A 25,899-nucleotide genomic window follows, 5' to 3' on the forward strand; every position below is an offset into this window, starting at 1 on the left:
AGTCTGCAGGGTGAGCACATTGTTTACAAACACCCCTGACCCACCAATTTCATATACTTGGGAACATCCCACTGAACATCACTGGGCAAGACAGCTACACCGGTGCTTATACCAAGTATATACACAATCAACTGAAGGCATCACCATCATCTTATCCCTGGAATCATGGGAATCAAGTATTTTAAAGAAGAATTTTGTAATGGCACCATTAAGTTCTAGAACACTAAAGATATATTTTAATGGCTTAATGAATCAAAATAGATTAAGGGACTGCTACAGAGAAATTAATAAACTTAAAAGCATTGAAAATAAAAGTGACTATGAACATAAAGTAGAAATGGCAATCAAAAAATCTGTGTATATCTCAAAAGAAAAATCAAAGATCCACAATGAATTTTAAATCTCCCAAAGGATTGTTTAAATATGAAAAGACCTTTATTTCTAAAGAATAACATCTTTGCTTTTCCTGTCTTACTAATCAAATTGTCATCCTAAGGTAAAATGCTCGGCTCTAACTTTTCTGTGATCATGGTAATCAGTAGCTTTGCTACTAATCATTCCCAGGAAAATAGGAAACATTTATTTTGCTAAAAATATTCTGTAAAGTCAATATGGCTGAATGGTCTAAGGTGCTATATGCAGAATATTTTGCTAAGATTGTTCTCACACTTTACCATGAAAGTGATAATCTTGTTATTACATGTTAATTATTCATGGACTGGTCCTGGAATGGCAGAGTTTCTGGTAGCTAAAGTCTTTGCCATATTTCATGTTTTGACAAGTCTAAAACTCCTTTGTGAGTGTCATTTTAAATTTCAATCTCTCTTTTGGTAAGAAGTATTAAAAGGAATTGCTGTTTTTAGTTTCTGTAAAATCAAGCCCTACTTTTCTATTCCCAGTAGACAGATTCTACCTCACATCCACCGAAGATTTTACATTTTCACTGTCAAGTGTTTCTAAAGCCATACCAAGCCCTTTGATGTATCTAAACTAATGCGGTTAATTTTGTAGAGAAGTCAACAGTAGTCTACCAAAAAGTACCTTCTCTATTTTTTTCCTTCTGTAATATTTTATATGGAACCTTGGCACCACAAGCTGGTCATTTTCTTGGCTCAGAAGTAGCTATTTTGTACAACAATGCATTCAGTGGCAATCATACAGACTGACGTTTTTTCAAAAATTGTATTTAGAAATGAGAAAAATGGTCCTCAAAAGGTTGTACACATGTTAGTGGTGGTTTATCTGGCTATTTCTAAAGCTTTAGTTATAGGTGAGGCTTTTATGATTACCCAAGTCCTAACAGTTATTGGTGAAATTTGTCACAACTACAGTGTTTAAATTAGAAAGGTATACAAATTAAAGTTATCAAGCTGACTGATATCTTCTGTGATTTGAAAAGAAAAATCTTATATTTTAACTGCATTAAAAAACACTGTGAAAAAACCACAACCACATTGGCTAGAACATGTGTAACACCCTGGTTCACAATGGACTTTGTACAGCTTGTGTGGCTGGCCTGTTATGCTAGTTTATGTCCTAGCAGCATTTGATAGTCATGTGATCTAGAAGCATATTTATAATTACCATTAACCAAAAGTGTTCTACTTTATATTTTCTATACTTCTACCCAAAAGAGACACCCCCAGAACACTCATGTAATTGGTTTCTTCTATGTTTACGTAAGTATTACATATCCACGTCCTCTGTGGAAACATGTAGAGAAACAGTTAAATACAAAGGAAGAAAACAAAAAGTTCCCTATAGCTCCCAATCCAGAGATAACCAATTGGAACCCATGAATATAATATATGCCATTCTAAAAAATGTGTAAGGCAATTATTAAAAAGCATATGAAAGACCTATATGCATCCTGAGGACTATGGTGTAAGAGGTGTTTTATAACATTCTTTAATTTATATGTGAAAGTCATCATGAGGAAACAAAATGAATACAGCTAGAAATTAAACGTGTTTCCCTGACATCCTGATGTGCAAGTCACACTGAAAGTGCATGCTCGCAGAACATGACTAGAAAAATATCATCGATGGAGTCACCGTCACAGGGAATTGTCTCCATATTCCTGGTTTTCTCCACAAAACGACAAGAGCGCTCCCGTGGAGTGACAGAGGCCTGCCGCGCCCCCCAGCCCTGTGAGAGCGAGTGGGCATGGCCAGGCCAGTCCTGCCAGTCTTGTTTCCTACGGCATGGCCTGTGCTTGGAGGACGGACAGATGAGGCTCCAGGACAGGGGCTGCTCCAGGCTGAATGAAACGCTGCCACATCTGAGATGCATGGTCTTCTCAAAGCCTAGTTGTCTAACAAAGTTACCTTTATCTGGGTAATTATATTTAAAGACACTAGATTTTAAGATGCCATAACCCTCAAATACTTAATCTTACTAGTTTTGCTGCTATTTTCCAATTAGCAGTTTTATTAAACTGAAAATACCTCAAAAGTATAAGTACTTGACATTCACTCTAATGCTAACAAATGGCAAATACGTTGCTAAATTAGATGATATTAAGTACCTCTGTAGCCTCTTTAACATTTTTCTAAGGCAGTCATTAGTTATCTATAGAGGGCAGGGAGCCTCATCCCTAAATGTGAACTTACGACCAAAAATGAGAAGACAAAAGAAACAGATTTAAAATAAAATCTATGTTGAGAAACATGAAAGCGATGGGTTCTATGGGCTGAAAGGTCTAAAGTCTATATTTAATATCATTCTGTGCATTCAGTAATCAACCGATTTCCCAAGACAGACAAATGATGCAATAAACTGCAGACCAGGGCCAAGGCGAGGCCACAGCCAAGCAGTTACAAATTTGAGAGGCCTCCTTACTTGTCTAGCAGCGAAGTTTTGGGGGTTGAGCCCTGTGCCGATTGCTCCAAGGCTGACGTTGGGTAGTGTGGAACCAGAGGGAGACAGCTTGTAGCTGGGAGAAGGGGAGAAGGGAGAGCAGGGAGCCTCATCCCCAAGGCACCCATCTTGATTGGAGAAAGGCAAAGTCAGCTGAAAAGTAGTAGTTAGCCAATCACAATGAGTGTTGGTTAGTGAAGCAACAGAATGTAAGAAGGGAAAAGACAGAAAACACTAGGAATAAACAAGTTAGAGTGCATTAGCAATACACCAGGAAAGAGTCTGGATCTGATAATAATCACCACACTTTGCCCAACAGACACCATCTGTCATCCTCTTTGATACAGATTTTTCTCATCCTCTAGGTTAGTTACAATTCTGTCCATTGCACTGAGACAAAGATTGCCAGACATTTTATTTTTATGCATCTAATATTGATTACCCTTTGCAGCTGCTGAAACAGAAGGCAGGGTAAACTTCCTGTGCATATATTGCTGTCTGGACTAGAAGCAATGGTGTCATTAATGTGCCAGATCTAAACATTTTTATTTTTACTGCTTTCTGAAGACCTTGAACACTGTAAGCTGGTATTCTGAATCAAGAAATAATTTCCATTAGAAATGTTAAAATTCAAAACAAATGAGTATATATTATCTGTTTAAATCAAGTAGTTGAGAATTTGAAATTATAGCACTGTAACTAAATAGATCACTAGAGAAACTGAGTAAGATCAGAGAAGAACTCTCTCAGAAATAGCAAAGAAGAACGTTCTGGGTCATCCTGACAGCTAGGAGGCAAGGCCATAGGAGATACAGAGTATTCGCACGAGATCTTGAAATTTAATTTGTAACTGCACAAAAAAGAGCAGAAAAAAGACTTCAGAATAAGTTTTTTCTCTAAAATTTCTTCTACATGTTTTGAGTATGCATTTCCCCTTCTATGGAAAATCAGACAATTTCCTCCCTTCCAAACTTCATAAATTTTCCAAAACTTAGACTTCTTCACAATACTCACATTCACATCCTAAAGACAGATGGTTCAAGCTTCTGCCTAATCACCTGTTGACATCAACTGTTTTCATGTCACCATTTAAATCAGGTGATGTTTATGTTCTGTTCATTAATTTAGTTTAGTCATTCTATGCCTCCTCCTGGAATTAACTATCAAATGACAAATAGAAACCAAAGTGGTTCTCATGAATTATTATCTTAAACAAAGGAATCAACTCACCTTCTCAAAATAAGGCCCACTATCTGTGGTTCCCATGTCTTTGGAATTAGGTGGGCGGAACCCAGACCGATCCTTCCTTATGATATCATTAAAATCCCCGAGATTCATTGCTCGCTTGTCCACATCAAATTTCTTATCTGTAAGGCTCCCTGCAAGGTACCACAGAAGGAGTAAAAATTTCAAGCATCAATGTCTCCCTCATGACCAGGAGTGACCTGCCCCACTCTACTCCCGGGGGTGCTGAATGTAACTTCAGAAGAGTTCTCAATGGTTCATGCTGCTGGTGATCCTCCCTGGAACACATGTGGGGTTTTTTAATTATTAAGAAGAAAAGAAAAGAAAAAAACAGCACGTATCAGTTGTAGTTTGTTTTCTGTGGAAGACCGAAAGAGAGCCTTAGGGCTGACCTCAAAATCGGACTTAAAACCACTTAGACTGGCTATTGACGTGCTTGATGAGTACGTCTGGCTCATAAACTCAAATGTCCTCAGTGAGTTTGTCTCTTGTTGCTATTGTGGCATCTATTAGAGATAAATGGTTGAGGTGCTGAAACACAGGTATTAGTAATAAAAAGATGCAAGTTGCCTCCCAAATTTAGAAACTGAACACAGGAGACGGTATGCCACATCACTTGTGCAATGTCATTTCCCAGGTGCAGTGATTATTTCTGCTTTGCTTTCACAGCTCTGTAAGTTTGCTATTGTACACTGACCAATCAGTGCCCTAGAAAGCTTAGTTCTTAGTTATTCTCATATTTAAAGTATCTAAGACCGCCATGGCTGGTGTGGCTCAATGGATTGAGCGTTGGCCTGAGAATCAAAGGGTCGCTGGTTCAATTCCCAGTCAGCGCACATGCCTGGGTTGCGGGCCAGGTCCCCAGTTGGGGGTGCTTGAGAGGCAACCGCACATCGATGTTTCTCTCCCTCTTTTTCTCCTTCCCTTCCTCTCTCTCTCTAAAAATAAATAAATAAATAAAAATATTTAAAATAAATAAATAAAATAAAATAAAACAGAACAAAATATTATAGGCCAAAGACTATGTCCTTATTATCCAGGACTGTTTTATTTTCTTCTTGGTTTGATTCTTTTTGAGTTCCTCAGGGTGAGCAACAGCATCATTTGAAGATCCCACAGAGGAAGGGCTGACCCTGCATCTATCCCACCGGTAATGGGAGTTTGTCAATATTTAAAACATCCCTGGACAGACAGGACTGGCAACCTGAGAGTTGAATCTGGCAGGGCCATAGTCATATCTTGTTGGGCCACATACAGCATTTTCAAAAACTTGAGTTAGCTTTCAATATTTAATAATCAGGATATCAATATACGTCTGAATTTCTTCTGGCCTGTAATCAAAAACCAGAAGACCGTGCAGAGCTGTGCCTGCGCCCCTGCATGGCAACAACTGCTAAGGGCTGAGCAAGGCCGGCTCCTTTAGTGGGTACGCATGCTCTCTGCAGCTAACTGGTGGCCTTCGGGTTCTGATTTTTTATACCTGGCCCACAGCACTCATTTACATTACTTTCTCGGCTCTTATAGTCATCGAAGTTTTCAACCCCTACCTAGAGTTTGGCAACAGTACCTCTGACAAAGTAAGTGTTCAATACATGTCTACTGAACTGCACCCATCCCCTGACTCAAACTGAGCAGGGGGTCCCAACAGGGTGTCACTGACAACAACATTCCACTCGTATCAGTGGAGTGATACACACCTACAGACAAGTCCATTTTGCTGCTTGGATTATCTTCAGTTTGACTCTGAAAAGTAAAGAACAGTGAGAGAAAATGAAAGGTTTGAATTAAACGTTTGAATCACAGAAGAGATGGCATTATTCATGGAAGAGTCACATCTTACTACTGGCACCACAAGGGCCTTTCGAATGAAGACAGTAACATTTTTTTTGCCCTGGCTTAGCTGGTTGGGCGGCATCCTGCAAAGTGAAAGGTTGCCGTCTATGTTCCCAGTATTAATGGCACATGCCTGGGTTGCGGGTCTGGTCCCAATTGGGGTGTGTGCTAGAGGCAACAATTCGATGTTTCACTCCCACATCAGTGTCTCTTCCCCTCTTTTCTCCCTCCCTTCTCCACTCTCTAAAAATAAATAAATAGAACCTTAAAAAAAAAAAAAGATAACATTTTTAACGTGACTAATTTGATTGCTGCTGCTTATATTCCTAAATTCACTTTTCACATAAAATTAGCTTTAGTAAATCTATAGACAGAGCAATAGCTGAACAGCTGCTTGTAGAAATAAACCCCTGTCCTCAAGTTCCAGTCGGCCCAGGATCAAATTTCACGAGTGGCAGCCAAATGATGACAACTTCTTCTCGTGACTTGTCAAGTCATCAAATCTTGAAATGTGCAGCCAAGTCAAAGTCATTTGTCTTTTGGCAACCAGGGACAGCCTGTCCCCATAAATTTCCCAAGAGGTTAAAACAATTAGAAATTCTACAAGAGTTCCCTATATAATTAATGATAAATAGTTCCTCTAGTTATCTTGCTGTCATTGTCTTTTTTAAAAATGATAATATTAAAACTGGTACACGTCACAGAAAACGATACAGATTTTAAGCGCCCGTCTCTTTCTTCCACAGCTGTTTAAAGAAAAGGATACAAGGACTACAAGTTTTAAAAAATTAACCTTTAAATATTTCATTAAGAATAAAAGCAGAGAGAAAAAGTACTGCTTAATCCAAATCAGGAAACTTCTTAATCCATTTCTAAATCTGTAATTTTGTACTATATGTGGCAGTGGTCTTAAAATTTGTACTAAAAGTAAAAGTTGGGCTACATTACACATATGAAAAAAAATAAAACTTACCAGCAATCCCATATTTGAAAACTGTTTGGCAAGAGGATTCATCCATGAATCATTGTTTCCTCCTTTTAGTGAGCACTACAGAAATGAAATATGTAACCTCAGAACCAAATAATTTATTTTCTTTTCAATTCATATCTGAGTTACATAAGTACTGACTGAAAATGTAGTACCAAGAGTTTACCTTTTTGAATCCCAATTATTCCTCTTTAACTTTTAGTCTAAAAGAGTAACAAGCCTTAGTTATATCTATGCTATTTTGTCACACTGAACTAGAAGCAACCGGAAAAATATACAGTCAATATCAGATTTTCTAAATTATAATGTTCGCATGCTAATATTTTCCCTTTTAGTAGCTCCTTGTAAGCCAAGCCAGTGGGTATGAGGAGAAAAGAAAAGTCTGATGCCAGTGCATGCTATCTGGAAAGAAGCCTGATTGCACTGGTATTATTTTCTGAGTGCAAGCATTCAGTACTTTCATCTGCTTGCTTCCCAGTATAAAAGACAGGGGTCCCCAATGGGAAAGAAGCCTAGCGGAGGACACCATCACTGATCTTACTACAAAATAAGGCAGACGTGGGTTTTTGTTTCTTTCTTAATGGGACAAGCTAGTGTCTCCCCTGAACAAGACACTGATCACCAGCTTTGCTTTTACTTCTACGGAGAAAGCAGGTGGAACTATGATGGGAACTTGCTGGGGGGAGGGGCAATGAGGCTTTGGGCACTTGCACATTCTATAGTTGAAAAATTGTTTGCGTTCTGACGGTATTTGTCACATCAACTTTATTATTCTTGAAAGTAATAAGCTACTTAAGTTCAGTTACATGTTTCAAGGTCAAAAAACCCTCACTGGAGAGAAGGGAGACGTGGTAGTTACTGTTTAGTGGGCACAGAGTTTATTTTTCAAGATAAAGTTTTGTGGACAGATGGTGCTGATGGCAGCACAACAATGTAATGCACTTAATGCCACTGAACTGTACACTTAACAGTGATTAAGACAGGACTTCCGGTCAAGATGGAGGCGCAGGTAAACATGCCTGGGCTCCTCGCACAACTGCAGCCAAAATTAGAGCTAGACTACAAAACAAATATCACCCAGAACTGTCAGAAAATAGGGCTGTATGGAAGTCTGACAACCAAGGATTGAAAGCAGCTACATTCATCCATACGGGTGTCTCTTCTACAACAGGCCACGCTGCTGAGACAGGGAGTCAGAGCAGCTCCGTCCAATACACAGAAACACACACAGCAGGCTGCCAAACTGAGGAGACAGAGAAACATGGCCCACATGAAAGCACAGAAACCACAACGAGATATTAGCTCACACCTGTCAGAATGGCCATCATTAATACAGCTACAAACAAGTGCTGGCGAGGATGCGGAGAAAAGGGAGCCCTGGTGCACTGCTGGTGGGAACACAGACTGGGGCAGCCACTGTGGGACACAGTATGGACTTTCCTCAAAAAAATAAAAATGGAACTGCCTTTTGACCTAGCCATTCCAGTGCTGGGAATATAACCTAAGAACCCCGAATCACCAATTCAAAAGAACTCATGTACCCCTATGTTCATAGCAGCTCTATTTATAATAGCTAAGTGGTGGAAACAGCCTAAGACCCATCAATAAATGAGTGGATCAAAAAACTGTGGTACATTTACACAATGGAGTACTACACAGCAGAAAGGAAGAACGCCTGTATTTTGCAACAGCATGGATGGAACTGTAGAATATCATGCTAAGTGAAATAAGCCAGTTGCCGAAAGACAAATAACATATGATTTCACCTATAAGAGGAATCTAAAGAACAAAATAATGAACAAAATAGAACCACAGGCATGGAAACATGGAACACACTAACAGTGACCAAAGGGGAAGAAGAGGAAGGGGGATAATGGTGGAAAGAATGAAAAGGTACAAGTCAAAGAACATGTATGCATGGCCCATGGACATGGATAAACGTGTGGGAATTGACTGTGGGGGGTGGGGCAGCGGGGGTGGCGGTGTGTGGGATGGGCAGAGTAGGTCAAAGGGGGAAAAAATGGGACAACTGTAATAGAATAACAATTTTAAAAGGTAAGAAAATTCTTCAAGAACATGGAAAAAATGATTAAGATGGTACATTTTATGTTAACTGTACTTGATCGCAATAAAAAAAAAAAAAGACTCTCAACAGGAAAAGGCAGAATCATCACTCACCAAGCAGAAACATTTAATTTTCAATGAACTTAATTAAATCTTGGTTACCGGAATGGGCAGTATCTCTCGCTCAGTTGCTTCCTGTCAATCAGCAGTATTCTGAACTGTCTTCTAATTGGGTTTCATTGTTAATTTGTAAATAGCAACAACAAAAAAGCAAGCGCATACCGACAACACGAAAGTGCAAAAACGCTGACGAGCTCCTTTTGTGACCAGAGTAAGGAAAGTCCATAAAAAGGGAAAACTGTAAATGAATTCTTAAACAAAATGTCTGACAGCAACAGCCTGTATTGTTGTGCCACGGAAGTTTCTGCATGAAGAACAAAATTAATATCTGCAAAGCAGATGAAGGTACATCCCTAGCCAACTGCAGGCCTGAGACACCTGGGAGGATGACATTTGAAACCCGGGAGGACTTTCTCTGTGAGGCGGTTCATAGGACAGCGAGGCTCCCATGTTGAAAGTAAGCACACGGCTGCCCATTTCTTATTTCCATCAATTTATTTGTGGAATGAAAGACTGTAATGAAAAAAGAGTGCTTCTGCTGAGAGAGTAGTTTAGACACTAAGTTATTAATTTACATACTTGTTCTAGACTGAAAACCAAAGTCCTCATCAAACCATGCAAATCCAACAAGAAACTGAGCTGGTCTAAAGTGAAGAGTTTACAACACAGCCTGGCACGGGGTGTCGGATAACTGATTTAGTTGCTGCAGGAGGGTTACACGCTGGCTTCATTTTGCTGGGAGAAGGGCCCGGGCTTTAGAATTTCCTGAATTACTAGATAAAAACCAGCCATGCTGATTGCACTGGAGAAGCTACCTTACTTTGGTTTTTATACATATTCATGGGGATTTACTCTAAGGACTTCCTTGGCTTTAGAACTTATAAGCATAAAACATTCATAAAGAGTGCCTTGAAAGCTTCCAGAGAATAATTATAATATAGAAACTAAAAGGAAAAAAAAACTCCTCTCTTTGAAAATTCCATTTTACCCATAGCAACAGCTCTGTCATCCATGGTTTCAAAGTCATGGGGAAGGAAAATGAGGGGTAAAGAGGAAGCAGTTATTTGTTACAAATAACCTCAGGGACGCCAGCTGCCCCACTCCTTCCATTAAAAATTCTCTGTTCTGCCTTCTAAGAACAAACAAGCAAGCTCGAATATTTCTAAAGCAGACTACCTTCATTTGTTTCTTTCCTCCTTGTCCCCAGCTTGCTGCGTTGTGGGAGGAAGCACTTCCCTGAGAGCCGGCAGTGTTCCAGACTCCTCCATCCTCCTCCTCTTCCCAGCTGGGATGGCGAGTTCCTGTAACTGGTCCGTCACTCTCGCCCCAGCCGTCTTGCATAGATTTGGAATCTTTAAAGAAAAGAATGAATGAAATGTACGCAATAGCTGTATAACGATAACCACAATAATCATTCGTTGTAAATACACAACAATCGCTCCTTGTAAATATAGCAATTATATAACTAATAGTAACCACAATAATCATTCCTTGTTAGTACATACTGTAATTTTATCTAATACATCTATGACAAGGAAAACAGTATTCATACTTTAGAGAGCAAGAAAGGGAAACCCATAAAAGTTCGATAACACAGAATAAGTTAAGAAACCACAGAATTAAGACCTTCTGGCTTCTGGTTCAATGATGGTCCCCTTCTACAAAGTTGATAGAAATTCCAAAATTGTAAAGAACCTATCACTACTTAAAAGAAATTTCCCATCTCAATTAAGAGAAGTCTTTTCCTCCTAAGGATCATGGTTTACCTTCCTAAAAGTATGTTGTGTGATTTATAATGGACACTTCAAATATGAGGTATGATAAAGAATACCTGTGTGCCTTGTTTAGGGTAAAGTTAAGAAAAGAACAATGAAGGACTCCCGGCCAAGATGGAGGCCGAGACTGACACGCTCAGTCTCCCTCCACAACTAAGAAGGACTACAACTACCGCAAAACTAGAAATACCCAGAAGTTCCAGAAAATAAAGCTACACGGAAGTCCAACATATGAAGTTATAAAGAAGTGGTGCTCACCCGGACGGGTAGGAGGGGCGAGGCTGGGGAGGAGAGGTTAAGCTGTGCTGTCCGTGGCGGCAGCAGCGGCAACGGCAGCGGGACGGCGGGAAGCACAGACACCCATATTTAAGGGGAGCCGAGAAGCGCCTGGGGACCACCCCAGGCTGCAGACCAAACCCGTCAGCTTGTGATTCCAATGCTGGGGAAGGCAGACCCCCATTGCCTTGGACTGTGGAGGCCCAGAGGGTGTGGGGATGGAGGAGGCTCCCGGTCTCTCAGCGGAGAGAGAACGGCAGGAATCCATCTTGGACCCCCACCCCCACAGAAAACGCCACAGTGTGGTGAGAACGGTCGCCCGGTTGTGACGAATGCATGGGGCTCCGCCCCCTAAAGCGTAGGAGGTGTGACATCCCCGCCCAGGAAGCAAAGGTAAACACAAAACTCTCAGGATGGCACAGATCATGATAGAGATCCCAGGGACGCAGCTGACCAGACAGCAAATATCTAATCTAACGAAGCAGCAGATAGGAAATCTTTCTGAGGCTCAGTTCAGAGCTTTGCTTATAAAAATGCGTACAGACCTAACAGCAGATCTTAAACAAGACGGGGAGGGAACGAAGGCTAGTCCTACTGAAATGAACGAAAACACATATGAAACTAGTGGTGAGGGAAAGAAAACCAAGGATCAAATCAAGAAATCAGAACATAGGGAAGAAACAGTCAGCCAGTGCAGAAAGAGGAAACAAGAAGTGAGGAAAATGAGGAGAGGCTCAGAAACCTCTGGGACAGCTATAAGCAGGTCAACATCTGAATCACAGGGCTGCCAAAAGGTGAAGAAGAAGAACTAGAAATTGAAAAATTATGTGAAAAAATAATGAAGCAGAACTTTCCTAACTTGGGGAAGGAAATAGACTTACAGGTCCAGGAAGCACAGAGAGTTCCAAAAAAGCTGGACCCATGGGGAACCACGCCAAGACATATTATAATCAAAATGTGAAATATTAAGGATAAAGAGAGAATCTTAAAAGTAGCAAGAGAGAAGAAGAGAATTACATACAAAGGAGTCCCAATAAGACTATCAGCTGTTTTCTCAAAAGGAATTCTGCAGGCAGAAAGGAATGGCAAGAAATATTCAAAGTAATGAAAAGCAAAAACCTACAACCACGATTACTCTATCCAGCGAAGCTGTCATTCAGAATAGAAGGGCAGAGAAAGTGCTTGCAGGACAGAGTAAAACGGAAGGAGTTCATCAGACCCAAACCACTGTTATATGAGATGTTAAAGGGACTTGTTTAGGAGAAAGAGGATCAAAACTATGAACATTAAAATGAAAACTGTTATCACAACAACCAACAACAGAAGCTAGGGGACCGAAGCAAAGGCAAACTAAGTAGGCAACGAGGGTGGGAAAAGAATTACAGGTATGGGGAACATGATGGGGGGGAGGTCATCAGGGAGGGGGAAAGGGAGGGAGATGGTACAGGAAGTAAGAAGCATAGTAGGAGGGAGTAGGGTAGACAGGAAGAGGTTGAGAAGAACTATATACACAACCAATGGGCATGGACTAAGTGGGGGGGGGACAACTGGAGGGAGGGGGGTCACTGGGTGGAGGGGAACAAAGGGAAAAAAAATTGGGAGAACTGTAACAGCATAATCAATAAAGCATATTAAAAAAACAATGAAAATGGGAAGAAAAAAGACAATTTTGTCAAATTTTGAATATCAACATTATGGTGAAAGAGAAATTTACAGATAACCATAAAAATTTGAAAGTTATTAATTTACATACTTGCAATGTGTTAAACACTAAAAAAGATTCTAGGCAAAGACAATGTGTAAGCAATGGTTTTATACTGTAAATAATAGTTTTTAAAGGATCGGTGGAGGAAACTGGAAGATAGAGAATGAAGAAGGAAAGAAGGAAAACAGAAATCAGAGATGAGGGTTCTGATGTTCAAGAAAGTAGAATGTCAGTATCCAACTCTACCAACATCCCCTTCCAAACACAGATCTTTAATTTGGAGACTGGGATAAATCCTTAACTTCTTTCTAAAAATACTGTATGGAACTGAAGGATACATTTTGTGGTACTGAGACTCTATAAACAATGAAAGAAGGGAAAACGCACTATGTGCCTAGAAACCTCCGTCCACATCTTCACTTTACCAAATGGCAGAACATTTATGTAAGAGGTAGTTATTTGATTTAAATAGCTTCATAGGCAGAGTCTGAAGGCAAAAAAGGTACTCCTTCCTTGAATGATGTTGCCACTCCCTAGAACCAGGATGTGACAGCCATGAAGGCACCCGTTAAGTACACAGAGCACAAGGCGGTTGGTTTCTTCTAACTGGGGCACCATCCCCCCCAAAGGGCCCAAGTGAGCCTGATGGGCCCTCCATGGGATCCATCCAGCCCTACACGAAGGGCTTTCTGCCTGGACAGCAAGAGGCAGGGCCTGGGGGCTATTCTCCCTGCTACTGGAAATGCCATTAATAACCGGGTTGGTTTCTCCCGCATATGAGATTATTCACTGTTATGCAAGCACAGCTCGAGAAGCAACAGAAATTAAAAACCCAATATAAATAACATACTGACCCCTTTATAAAAACAAAGATGTCCAAGATAAAAAAATAACTTGTTTTTAGTCATAGGTACCTGTAGTCTAGAGAAGAGAACAGGTTAACGACCAGCACTGGTTGACAGGCTGGGATGGCCTAAGCCTGCTCCTCTTGGGCATGACATATTCAGAGCACCCAGAGAAAGGGTAGCTACAGTTATGACTACAGATGATCCTGAAGAGTAGAAAACATTTTCAATATCTAGAAAAAAGTGAGTTTAAAAAAAAAAAAGTACTTATTTTTAGAGAGAGGGGAAAGAAGGGAACGACGGAGAGAGAGAAACATCGGTTGTTTGCCTCTCGCATGTGCCCCGACAGAACCCACAACTCAGGCCTGTGCCCTGACCAGGAATCAAACTGGCGAGCTTTCGCTTTGTGGGACGATGCTTAACCAACTGAAGCACACTGGTAGGGTGAAAAATGACAGTTTTATGATGAAAGAAAGGGGATTCTGATGTTGGGAAGACATAAAAATCCTGAAAGTAATGCTAAAGTACCCCCCTATGCCAAGGGTTTCTCTTTATGTCTTCCAATAGCTTTCTGGATCTATTTCAAGTCTACAGAATGGTTGTTCTCATGACAATACTACCAATTTTACAATGAAAATCAAAGTCTTTATAAAGCTGTTTCTATGAAGTGGAAGAGATACATATTTTTTAAAATGCAGTCAAGTTATATATAACATACATATACTTAGGTATATAGTACTTTGTGTGTGTGTATACACACACACACTTATGTATATATAACTTATATATCTAAAATCATAATTCTTCATGTAGCACTATAAGAGTCCTAAATATCATACAATAAATTTGATAACGAAATTTTTTTATTCTTTTTCAAATTTTGAGCATTCAGTATGACATTTTTAAATAGACAATCCTTAAGTCTACAATGTAGAAAAGAGATGTTGAAATACTTTTTAGGAAAACTACAAACAAGTGAAAATAGGCATTTGAAATCGAATTTTTCAATTGAACAGCCACTGAGAAATTCCAAAGCATCCGTTTACAAAGTTTTGCAAATTACTGTGACTACACATTGCCAGCTGGATCAAGTATAGTTTAGATTTTCAATGACTAAGAATTTAAGTATGACGTGCTTTGTTTAAAAATTCAAATGAAGAAATCTTTGTCAGGTTCAAGAAACCTTAAATGTTCTCACGTGGGCGGATGTACGAGAAGAGGGACAGAGGGAAAAGGAAGGGACAGAAAGATGAAGTCCATGGGCAGCAGAGACTATGTCTCACATTAAAAGCCAGGAAACTTTAAATTATACTAACAGAAGAGTAGAAATGCAAAACATATTGAGAGCGATATTTCAGTTACTGGTCAAAAACAGCACCACACCAACATTCCAATTCTGGCCAGACACTAAACCTAACTTAAAATATCATCAATAAGATTAACGTGTGACTCTCAGTTCAATGCAAATATTTTAACATTTGCCAACTGAAGTCACCACCATTTGCTAACTAACCATTTTTTAAAGGTTCAAGGTCCCGAATCTCGTTGTAACAACAGTTTCAACCCTAAACAGCCCCCTGAAAAGGTCTGGCCCCCAGATCAACAGAGAACTCCTCAAAAGCGACACTGCACACTTACTAGGCTTCATGGCATTTGGAGTGCTGGAAGGTGCGCTCCCCCAGCCCGCGGGCGATGCTCCTGCGTCGTCCATCTCGCCCCACCCGGGGCTGCTTTCATTGGGCTCACCCCAAGCTGAAGTTCCGTTATCGGGAGCAGGCGCTGTGCTTTTGCTCCAGACTGTAAGGACAGGAAATGTGTTTCTAAGAATGATGTATTACACGGCACATGGTAATACCTAGTGGGGTGAAGGGGAAAGGAACAAGCACTCTGAGAAATACAAGCCCCACCTTCACGGAGGGCATTTGGCAATTACCCCTTTTGGCCCAGTAATTCCACTGCCAGGAAATTATACCATAATTAAACTCATAAAAGTAGATGAAATTACATATACAACAATGTCCACTGCATTACTGTCAGAAACCATTTGGAAGCAACCTAAATATCTATCAAAAAGGGACTGGTTAGACCACACGTAGCTCTCCCATAATATAAATACTATATACAAAGCAATTAAAAGTCAAAAACTGTATGTGGTAATATGGAAAGTTTCTATGTATAATGAAAAAAGCAAGGTGAAGAACAGTATATATACTATAATCCCTTCTGTGTAAAATGATTAAAGGATAAATATATTTTGGTATAGAGATGAACAGTAAGACACAAAAATTCTAAGAGATTACCTGTGGGAGAGACCCTGGGGGCTATGATTCTCTTATGTATCACCTTCTGCTTTTCGGTACAGTTTGAAGGTTTCTGCTACACAGCCGGCCCTCAGCATGTAAGGGGAATGGGTTCCGGGACCAAAATCCAGGGATGCACTAGTTTTTTATGTAGGATGGAGTAGCATTTGCATGTAACCTATGCACATCCTCCAGGATTCTTTAAATCATTTTTGGATTCGTTATAATACCTAATACAATGTAAATACTATGTAAATAGTTGTTATATTATATTGTTCAGGGAATAATGACAAGAAAAAAAGTTTGTACATGTTCTGTACAGACACAACCATCATAGGCCTAACTATATAGTATACAATAATATAATTCTGGATTTTTGTTTTTTCCAAACAGTTCTGATCTGTGGTCAGTTACATCTGTGGATGGGGAACATGTGGCTCTTGACAGCCAACTACATGGATTAAGTGTTTTATGGATTAGCAGGTTTTATCCTAGATAAGGAATTAATGAACAATCTTCATTTCTTTCCTCATTCTTTTCAATATTTGGGGGAAAAAATAAAAACTAGTTAAAAGCAATCATCTTCTAAGTGGCCAAAACTGGTCCACTGAACACTAGGCTTACTTTGGGGAGTGGAAAATTGAATATTGTGATTAACTTTATTTAAAACAAAACAAAACACCTGAGTGGTGCATCTCCTTAGTTTGTTGAACTGTATGCTTTATGGGGGCATTCAAGTTGACAAGGCTAAACTATAAATGATATTACCAGCACTGCTTTTAATTTATTAGGTTTGGTGTTTCCTATTTGAATAAGGTGGGAAGAAATTTAAATTCCGGACAATTGATTATCATTAGATAACAATCTCATACAAAGTCCTCTACTTTCAAAGGTGATCATTAAAATTATCTGGAAAGTGAGCAAAACCTTCCAGACCCCAGCTTCGCTAGTGTTCTGACGGCCTCTGCAGGAACAACACATAGTACTTCCCTTCGCTGGGGAAAGAGAAACACACAGGATGTGGCCATGGGTACAACGAGAATGGAAATCGGGTCTACTTCTGCTACTATTTTAATTCTTTATTATTAAATCTAGAGCACAGTTTGTTTAGCAAGATAGAAGTTTTGGATTCCGCAGACCAATACAATTACAAAGATATAATTTTGGGAGACTAACACAGGGCTACCATCTTTTCCTTTTGCCAAGAAAGAACATTAAAAAATATCACCAGCATCCATTATTGCTATCAATTTATAAAAAGAGTTTCTTTCAATGCAGGAAAGATTCTCAGAACACAGCTAAGTTGAATAAATACAGCTCAATAAAAATGCCTTGGTTTAGGATTTGTTTTCTTCATCAAAACCTGCAAGAAAAGCCACTGCCTACCTGATGCTGATTTACCGGTCATCGGGGTAGGCAAGTTTGGTTCTCGAGGTGCTGGGCCCCCTTGGGAATTCTTGTCCCACAGATTCACATTCTTGTAGTTGTAACTGTTGGGGTCTCCCCAGGCTGAAGTGCCATCATCAATGTCCATTTTCCGACTAATTGACTGTGGGGATGGTTCCTCCCAGCCACTGGGTTCCTCATCCTTGGGGGTTACTGGCTGTGGCCCGCTGCTCCAGTTGGAGTTGGAAGGTCGTCCGTTGCCTGGGGGTGGGAGGGGTGGGCCTCCCCATGAACCAGAGGTCTCTGGTTGTGGTGGCGGTGGCTGCTGTGGCTGCTGCTGCTGTTGGTGCTGTTTATTCCAGGAACTGGGCTGCCTGCCTGTCTCAGTCCACGCTGGAGACCTTTTGCAATCTTCCCACCCGCCTTTGGAAGCCAGGCTTGCATTCCCACTATTCCCCCAAGTTCCAATTTCATTCTGCCCTCCTTCGCCCCATCCAGACACAGGTTTACTCGCAGAACTTTCCCAATTGCTGTTTTTTGCTTGATCAACTTCTTCTCCCCAACCATTCTTTCCAGAAGTCCATCCTTGATTGGGCTGGCGTCCACCTCCCCACCCCTGATCCTTGCTGGAACTCTCATTCCAAGAAGTCTTTTCATCTGGTCGTCCTCCTCCCCAATTGGAAGAGGAGTTGTTCTTATAGTCATTCCAGCCTCCTGTGTTCTTGGGGTCTTTCCACTCTGTAGAGGCTGAGAGCTCCCCCCATCCAGACTTCATTTGATTGCTTTGGCTGGGTGCATCTCCCCAGCCCCCTGAGTTCTTGGTCTGTGTGGCAGCGCTCTCCCACCCCTCAGTTCCTTTGTCAGATTTCCCCTCAGGCCTTGGCACCTCTTCAATATCCCACACTGTGTCTTGCTTAATTTGAGTTTGGCCCCAGCCAGTGTTTGAGAGCACCCTGGGGTCCAAATCAGTTCGGCTCAAGAGAGTCTGCAAGACAGCCTGGCAATCAGGATGTGTGGGCCTATATGACCGACGGCCAGAGTTATGACTGTCACTACTTCCTGCTTTGTGGTTGCTTCCAGTGCTTTGACCTCCAACTTCACTTCCTGTGGAGCTGGAAGATCTTCCCCAACAGGGAGCCTGGGCATTGCCTTGATTTTCAGGGAGGGGGTGGCCCTTTTGATTGTCCCATGCTCCAGTGCTAGAATTTGGTTGGTTTGGACCACTCCATTCTCCAATTTTCAACTCATCAGACCCAGTCGGCTGTTTCCATTCTCCCTGAGAGACCCCAGATGTCATTTTGTTCCCTTCACCCCATTTGTTGTCATTAGAGTCCTGAGGGCCAAAGTTCCAGGACCCACCCGTAGACCTGTTATTATTGTCCCAAGAGTCATTTTTTGACCCAGTTGACTTCTGAACAGAAGCTCCTTTCCAGGAGTCCTCTCTATCCTTTCCATTGTTCCCATTGTTTCCAGAATTGCTTTGTCCAGAGGCTGTGTCAGTTCCAGAAGGCCCCCTAGCTGCACCCCAAGATCCAACACTCCCAGTCTTTCGATCTCCAGTGCTTTGTGAAGGGGCATCAGTGCTCCTGGAGGCGTTCCCCAAGCCCATTCCAAAGGGCATTCCCTTATTCTCCATGGGGTTTGGTGAACTTAAGTTCAAGGAGTTAGTGTTTCCATTTTTTGGTCCATCAGTGTTATGAATTTGAGCCTGTTCTCTGCCAGAGACAACAAAATTAACACCCGCATTTTCCATCTTTGACTGCTGTTCCCTGGATGCCTGACCTACTGTGCTAACCTGTGCACTGGAATTACTAGTATCGGTCTCCAATGCCCCTTTCCTAGAATTTCCTTCTTGGACCAGCGCTGGCCAGGCGGATGGGTTGCTATTTGGGTTAAAGTTGCTGAAGCCAGAGCCAGGTCCAATTCTATCCTGACCACTCACATTCCTCCAATTTCCTAGTCCATTGTTGCTCTCTGCAGTAGAGGTGGAAGATTGAACAGATTTAGCCTTGGGGTCGGATTTCCAGACCCCAAGATTACATTCGTTCCCAGAACTCGCAGACTGGCACTGGCTCCCTTTTCCTTTGTTACTAGTGGTGCTTCCTGGCAGACTGCTCTTCTCAGAGCCAGGGTTCGAGGCACTGTTGTTATCGGTGGTGTTTTCGGAAGAAGACTCGGTGTCTTTGCTGGCAATGCAAGGCCACTCTTCCATGTCAGACCCGTCTACAATCACCTTCTCCCAGGTGTGAACTGGGTTGGGGGAGGCGCCGTTGTTGGAGGAGGCTCCCGGGCCCCAAGTGGAATTTGCATAATTTGAAGCAGCAGCACCTCCAAGGGTTGACTCTGGGAAAGAGACAGTCTCATCAATCACAGATACAGATGCACAATCTAGTAACAGCTCAAGCGGAAACTGCCCCCAGAGAGCTCATGGCATTTCCCTGTAAACTAGCCTCTCCGCCCCAGTGCCTGCCTCAGTGAGCTCTCTCAGCCTGTTTCGCTCATCTCTTCCCTTTTGTCTCGCCTGTTTCCTACGCCTACCTCCACGACGTCTCTCCAAGCTGCCCCTCTGCCATTCCTACTAACAGGAAGGGCCTTCTGGTAGTGAGACAACGTCCTACTTGCTCTGTATCTCCAAGCTACTCCAAACCCTCCTGGCTGGAGGGAGCTTTCTAGAGCACACCTGGGATTACAGCGCCGCTGTATGAGGTACCTTCAGCAGCTCCTCAGTGTACAAGAGGAAAGCTAGACTCTCTGGCCTGGAGTTTGATGGAGGTGCTCCAGGACTGGGACCACGTGACTGGTCTAGTCTCCTCTTCCACGACTTCCTACGCACATGCCCACCATCCACACTGCTTGGCACTCCACAGCTTGCAGCTCTCACCCAGGCCCCATTCCACATCAGCACTGACTGTCTTTTCCCTCCTGGATTCATACATGGAAATTTGCCCATTTTTTCTGGGCATAGTTCAAGTGCCATTTTTTCCCATGAAGTTTTTTTTGAGCTCATCACCAGTAAAGAGTCTTTCCCTGTCTAGAGCCATTTTGCTCAGCGCTAGAGTACTGTGTTCAGGTCTTCCCTTCCTTATGATAGCGCTTTCCAGGCAGAGACCCTCTCTTGCTAACATCTGAGTTCCACAGTGTCCAGTGCACCGCTGCTCAGCGAGCTCTGGTTGAATACGAACGCCCCCAGCCGGACCCCAGGGCAGACAGGCAGGAATCGGTCTGTGCACCTTAGGAACTTAATCTGATGAACTAGTTTGTTTGGCTCAGCACATGTTCTGGGGGAATTTACCATATTTGGTGGGGAAAAATGACAATGATTTAAATCCGATTATTTCTTCTAAACTTACTTAGCTCCTTTATCCAAGCAGCTTAATAGCAATATGAAGTTGAAAAAAATATTACATACAACCATATAAAAGTAAGAAAGCACATTATCTCAAACTCTTGAGATTTCGGGGCCTCTGTTGTTTTAAGAATGTAAGCAGGAGATTCTGGCTCACACAGGACCCATGTCGACATCCAGGCCTGGCTGGACTGGGCTGCAGAAATGCTTGATACAGCCACCCCTCTCATGCTTCCTTTTATACCTGGTCACAAAGGGCCGGGGGGCCTTTCCCTGCTGACTTTGGGCCTGGCCTAATGGTCACTACAGGGAAGCCTCATGCACAGGGCTTATCTTTACATGAAGCTTATGTCATACCAGGTTTCTTTCCAACCTTTCTCTGCACAAGAGAGAATTTTTCTAGTAATATTATGTTCAAACTTACTAGGATAAAGCATCCTGTTGTTAACAACCGCAATTCACTGTCCTTGCCAACGTTTAATGGTGCTTAAGCTCTGAATTTTAATACAGTCTCAAAAAAACATTTTAAGAGATAATTGAAATCTGTTAATGAGCTAAAAAAAGTATTTGGAAGTTCTTCGCTGTTAACTGACTTAGTAGTCACACATTGAAAAAGATCTTGAAACTTCTAGTAGAATCCTTTGGCTTACAATCCTTATATCTACATACAGTTTTTAAAATAATACTCAAAATCCAGGGCCTGCTAATGAAATATTGCTTGGGGGGAAAAAAAGCTAATAAGAGACTATAGAATGATATTATTTGGTATCCTCCCAATATCCTATAGAGTACTAAGAGACCATTCTCTGTACCTGCTGAGCATTCTGTGAGCATACACATGAGCATGCAAGATTCAGAAGACGCCCTTGTGCTAGTCCCACTTCCAATCATACTTGGAGCTCAGACTTATGGCAACAGCTGGAACTACGGTGGCTTGAATTTGTAATGCTCTTGTCTGAGAAGGGAAAAAAGGCTCCAAAGAGCGATGACAAACAGCAGCTATGTTAGCTTCTTATGCCAAGAGCACACACTCACTGGACGCTAAAACCCAGTTTCGGAAGAGAAATGCTGATGCACAACTCATAATGGGATTCTCTACCATCTTTCAAATAACCTCAGCAGTTTATGTAATCAATGTTTTTTGTGGACTTCACACCAAGCAATACAAAAGAAGTGCTATTCCTCCTCCCTCGCAAAAGCTGCCATGAATTCCAACCACTGACACAGGGTCCTCACCTGGCACAGTCCCACTCTCACTCTGCAGCAGCGTTCCTGTCCCTTGTGCGTTTGTTGGGTTTGCTCCAGGTGCTGTGGAGGGAGGAGGCCCTGCCCCACCCCCGAGGAGCATGCAGGAGGGTGGAGGGGGCTGCCCACGTTTTAGTAACACTTTGTGGTCCTGCTGGCAACGGAATCGCGGCGGCACCTCCCGAGGCATGTAGCGGGCGGCGCTTGGCGGTTGTCCGTTCGGCACTGCCACCCTTTTGGCATTGTTGCCACCACTGACTGGTGGCGATGGAGAGCTGCCAATTGGGCTGGCGGCCGTTGGTTGGCTTAAACTTGGTTTCGTCACTTCGGGCACTGAAAGAGAGAGATTGGGAAACAATCTTTGAAATCAAATACATTTTTAAGAATGTTTACACGGAACCAATTGCAATAAGACAACCCTTCTTTCATCCTATTCCTGATGGACACGGCCTTCCCAAATTGCCAGCATCTTCAGTTTACTGAAGGTAGGGTGGAGGTGGGGGTGACGGTGACAAGGATTCAAAGACAGCATTATCATGGAATTCCATTCCCTTGACTAAGGGGGACAGGAAAGCGATCCCTATCCATTCCCCGAAATCAACAGTGGAATTCTCTGAAGGGTTGCCTTGCAGGTCTCTAAGGTACATATGGTCCACAGTCAAAGTCTTGGGTGAAGTTGGTTCAAGGCTATCAGCCCAAGGGCCCAGTCCTGTCATCCACATTCTTAAAGATCTACCTCTGAGAAACTTTTCTGCAAGTCCCTGAACCAGTGGGCTCCCTTCTCCTGTGCTCCTGCAACATGCTGTCCATCTCTCTTTACTACTGGATTTACCATATTACACTGAAATTCTCCCTTTACAGGCTCCTCTCCCTCACCAGGCCGTAAGTCCTGCAAAGGCCGAGACCCATCTTCCGTCCTTTTTTCTTAAGGCCTGCCACAGGGAATCTCAATCTAGAGAATCACAACATCAATTTGTTGGTTACTACAGCCACCTGAACTCAGACTCCTGCTTGGCATAGTGTGCAAATATTAGAAATACTATAAATCTTTTTGCTTTGTCCATCCCCAACCCCTATTTTAAGTGTATCTTGCACTTTTCACAACGCTATGTAAAATAAAAATTTCAAAATGTAGATAGTTTCCCTATTGACTTTACCAATAATTTAATATTTTTGCTTACTTTAAAAGCAACCAAAGGAACTGTGGGGATGTGCTGGATGACCGTTAAGCTAAAATCTGCAGGACCCTCTGGCTCCATCCCACAGAGGCCGTGCTCCTGGACGTGCACCTCCTTCGCATCACCCTACCAGAGAACTGCCGCCTTTCCTAAGATAAATTTGCCGAGCAAATAAGGAGTTGGCAGTGATTACAGAAGCAATCACTGAGCCTCATAATTTAGATGACTGGGAGGCCAAAATCCCTGACATCCAGAGTAATGTTGGGGCCAGCTCTGGTGGCAGCACCATTCTTTCTGGCCACTGAAATGATGCTGCACCAGCTGATGCACGTTGAACAGGCTCCTTTATGAGGAGAGAGATACATCATCAGAAATCAGGGGGACCACTCTATACCTACTGGACACCCTGCATGAGCTATAATAGGCAATGGATAAATAACCGATAACATTGATAAGTAAGAATGAATTAATGACCCATTTTCTATCTGTGCGTGGAAGACTCTATGCCACATGGCATTCTCAATTCCCTTTCCTTGTCGTGTGAATAAGCAAGAAGCTGGCGAGGGCTGGGGGATCCTTTGCAAGTGGTTTTTAGGATGGAAGGGGCCATGTTTCTGTGAGGCAGCTCTTCTATAAAAGGCCTATAGTCTTCACTCTAAGGTAACAAGGTCCATTACATGCCTTGACTCATTTCCCTAAGACAGAATAAGACACAGTAAGACCAGACTACTGGACTGAGGTCTGAACACCAGTTCGACTAACTCTACACCACTCAGCACAAGCAAAGAAATCTGCTGAGTATCACACACTGGGCAAGAGTCCTCGCTAACGCTCCTTGAGGCATTTTGCCCCCATCGCATCAGAGACAAGAGGGGATCATAAATCATCCCTTTACTCCTCAAAACCATTTACTTACTCTAAGGACTGACTCCTTCCCCTCCCTGTTGCCTTAATTACCTTATACCGTTCTCATCTCACAGTGAGACTTCCAATTGCCTCTACTTCTGAAAAACTTAATAAGATGCAACTTTTTCAGATAAAAATATGTAAATTCTTAAACAGGCAGGACCAATACGAACTACTATTTTACTTAAATACCTTAATGGTACCAAACATTTTTAACAATCTAGAAAATGTTTAAAAGTAGTAAATGCAAACAAGCCCTAGAAAAGATACTATTTTAGACTGAGGATTTCTGGTGAGGAATAATCAGTTACAACATACACAAAAACCTCAAAGACTGGTGACATGCCATGACTAGACAACGCACAGTGAACAATTTTTAGTAACTGCTAAGCACTGTCTCCATTTCTTTCCCGTCCACTCATACCCCAAATTCAATGGGCACTGCCTTCTGCCCTGTATTTCCCCAGAAGCTTCTCTCCTCATTAAATCCCAGTGACCACTGCCAGTCTAACAGACACTCGGACCTTTTCTTCAGGTGGCCCATCGTGCCCTCCCTGTGTGTGTAAGACCCACTCCAGCTGGCTCTTCGGCCTTTCTCTCTTCCTTTATGGGTTGCTCATCCTCTTCTCAGTGGTCAGTAAATTTTTTCTGTAAAGGGGCAGAGAGTAAATATCTTATACTTTAGGCTTTGCTAGCCATATGATCTTTGTCCTTCCTGACCACTCATCTCTTCTTGTAGGGCAAGAGCAGCCACGGACAACGTATAATGAATGAGTGTAGTCGTGTTCCAATAAAACTTTATTCATGACACCGAAATACAAGTTTCCTATCATTTTCATTGTTGTAAAACTGTTCTTATTTCATTTGTTCCCAACCATTTAAAAATGTACAAAACATTCTTAGTTCACGGGCAGTACATACATACACAGGCAGTGAGTCAGATTTGACTGAAGGGTCATAGCTGGCAACTCCTGCTTTTGACTACCCCCTTAATAAGAGTTGCAGGGTGGCAGCTGAATTTGGTCATAAGTTGGATCTTTTTTAAAAATCTTTTTTATTTTTTAAGTATATTTTATTGATTATGCTGTTACAGTTGTCCAAATTTTCTTCCCTTTGCCCTACCCCCACAACCAGCAATTCCCCATCAACCCCAGTTAATGTCCATGGGTCTTGGCTTCACCTTTTCCTGTACTATTCGTAACATTGCCCTATTTTGTTCATACCAATTATGCTTCTTGATCCCTGCACCATTTCCCCCTTCCTCTCTCTTCCCCTTCTCAGCTGATAACCCTCCAAATGATCCCCATACCTATGATTCTGTGCCTGTTCTGTTTGCTTAGTTTGTTTTTTAGATTAAGTTGTTAATAGTTGTTTGTTGTCATTTTAATATTCACAGTTTGGATCTTCTTTTTCTTAAATAAGTACCTTTAACATTTCATGTAATAATGGCTTGGTGATGATGAACTTTTTAGCTTTACCTTGTCTGGGAAGCACTTTATCTGCCTTTCCACTGTAAATGATAGCTTTGCTGGATAGAGTAGTCTTGGTTTTAAGTCCTTGCTTTTCAACACAATACTTCTTGCCAGTCACTTCTTGCCCGCATTGTTCCTTTTGAGAAATCAGCTGAGAGTCTTAAGAGAGCTCCCTTCTAGGTAACTCTCTGCTTTTCTCCTGCTGGTTTTAAGATTCTCTCTTTATCTTTAACTTCTGGCATTTTAATTATGATGTGTCTTGGTGTGGTCCTCTTTGGGTCCAACTTGTTTAGGACTCTCTGTGCTTCCTAGACTTGTATGTCTATCTCCTTTGCCAAATTAGGAAAGTTTTCTTT

The 25,899-nt window shown here is 41.9% G+C and overlaps 1 protein-coding gene across 1 annotated transcript in view; it reads right to left on the reverse strand.

Moving 5' to 3' along the window:
- The window catches only part of TNRC6B (trinucleotide repeat containing adaptor 6B), a 247,397-nt gene that overhangs the window by 40,638 nt on the left and 180,860 nt on the right, over positions 1 to 25,899 (reverse strand). Inside the window, exons 8-15 of the mRNA XM_090272393.1 lie at positions 21,979 to 22,320; positions 17,397 to 19,739; positions 15,349 to 15,507; positions 10,286 to 10,461; positions 6,911 to 6,985; positions 5,802 to 5,847; positions 4,090 to 4,238; positions 2,842 to 3,012 (exon numbers count right to left, since the gene is read on the reverse strand). Coding sequence (XP_090128519.1) covers positions 2,842 to 3,012; positions 4,090 to 4,238; positions 5,802 to 5,847; positions 6,911 to 6,985; positions 10,286 to 10,461; positions 15,349 to 15,507; positions 17,397 to 19,739; positions 21,979 to 22,320 — 3,461 coding nt within the window. The remainder of the gene's footprint in view (positions 1 to 2,841; positions 3,013 to 4,089; positions 4,239 to 5,801; positions 5,848 to 6,910; positions 6,986 to 10,285; positions 10,462 to 15,348; positions 15,508 to 17,396; positions 19,740 to 21,978; positions 22,321 to 25,899) is intronic.

The sequence above is a fragment of the Furipterus horrens genome, unplaced genomic scaffold (assembly GCF_987537825.1).
Source record: "Furipterus horrens unplaced genomic scaffold, mFurHor1.1.pri manual_scaffold_4, whole genome shotgun sequence".
In the NCBI taxonomy this organism is placed as follows: Eukaryota; Metazoa; Chordata; class Mammalia; order Chiroptera; family Furipteridae; genus Furipterus; species Furipterus horrens.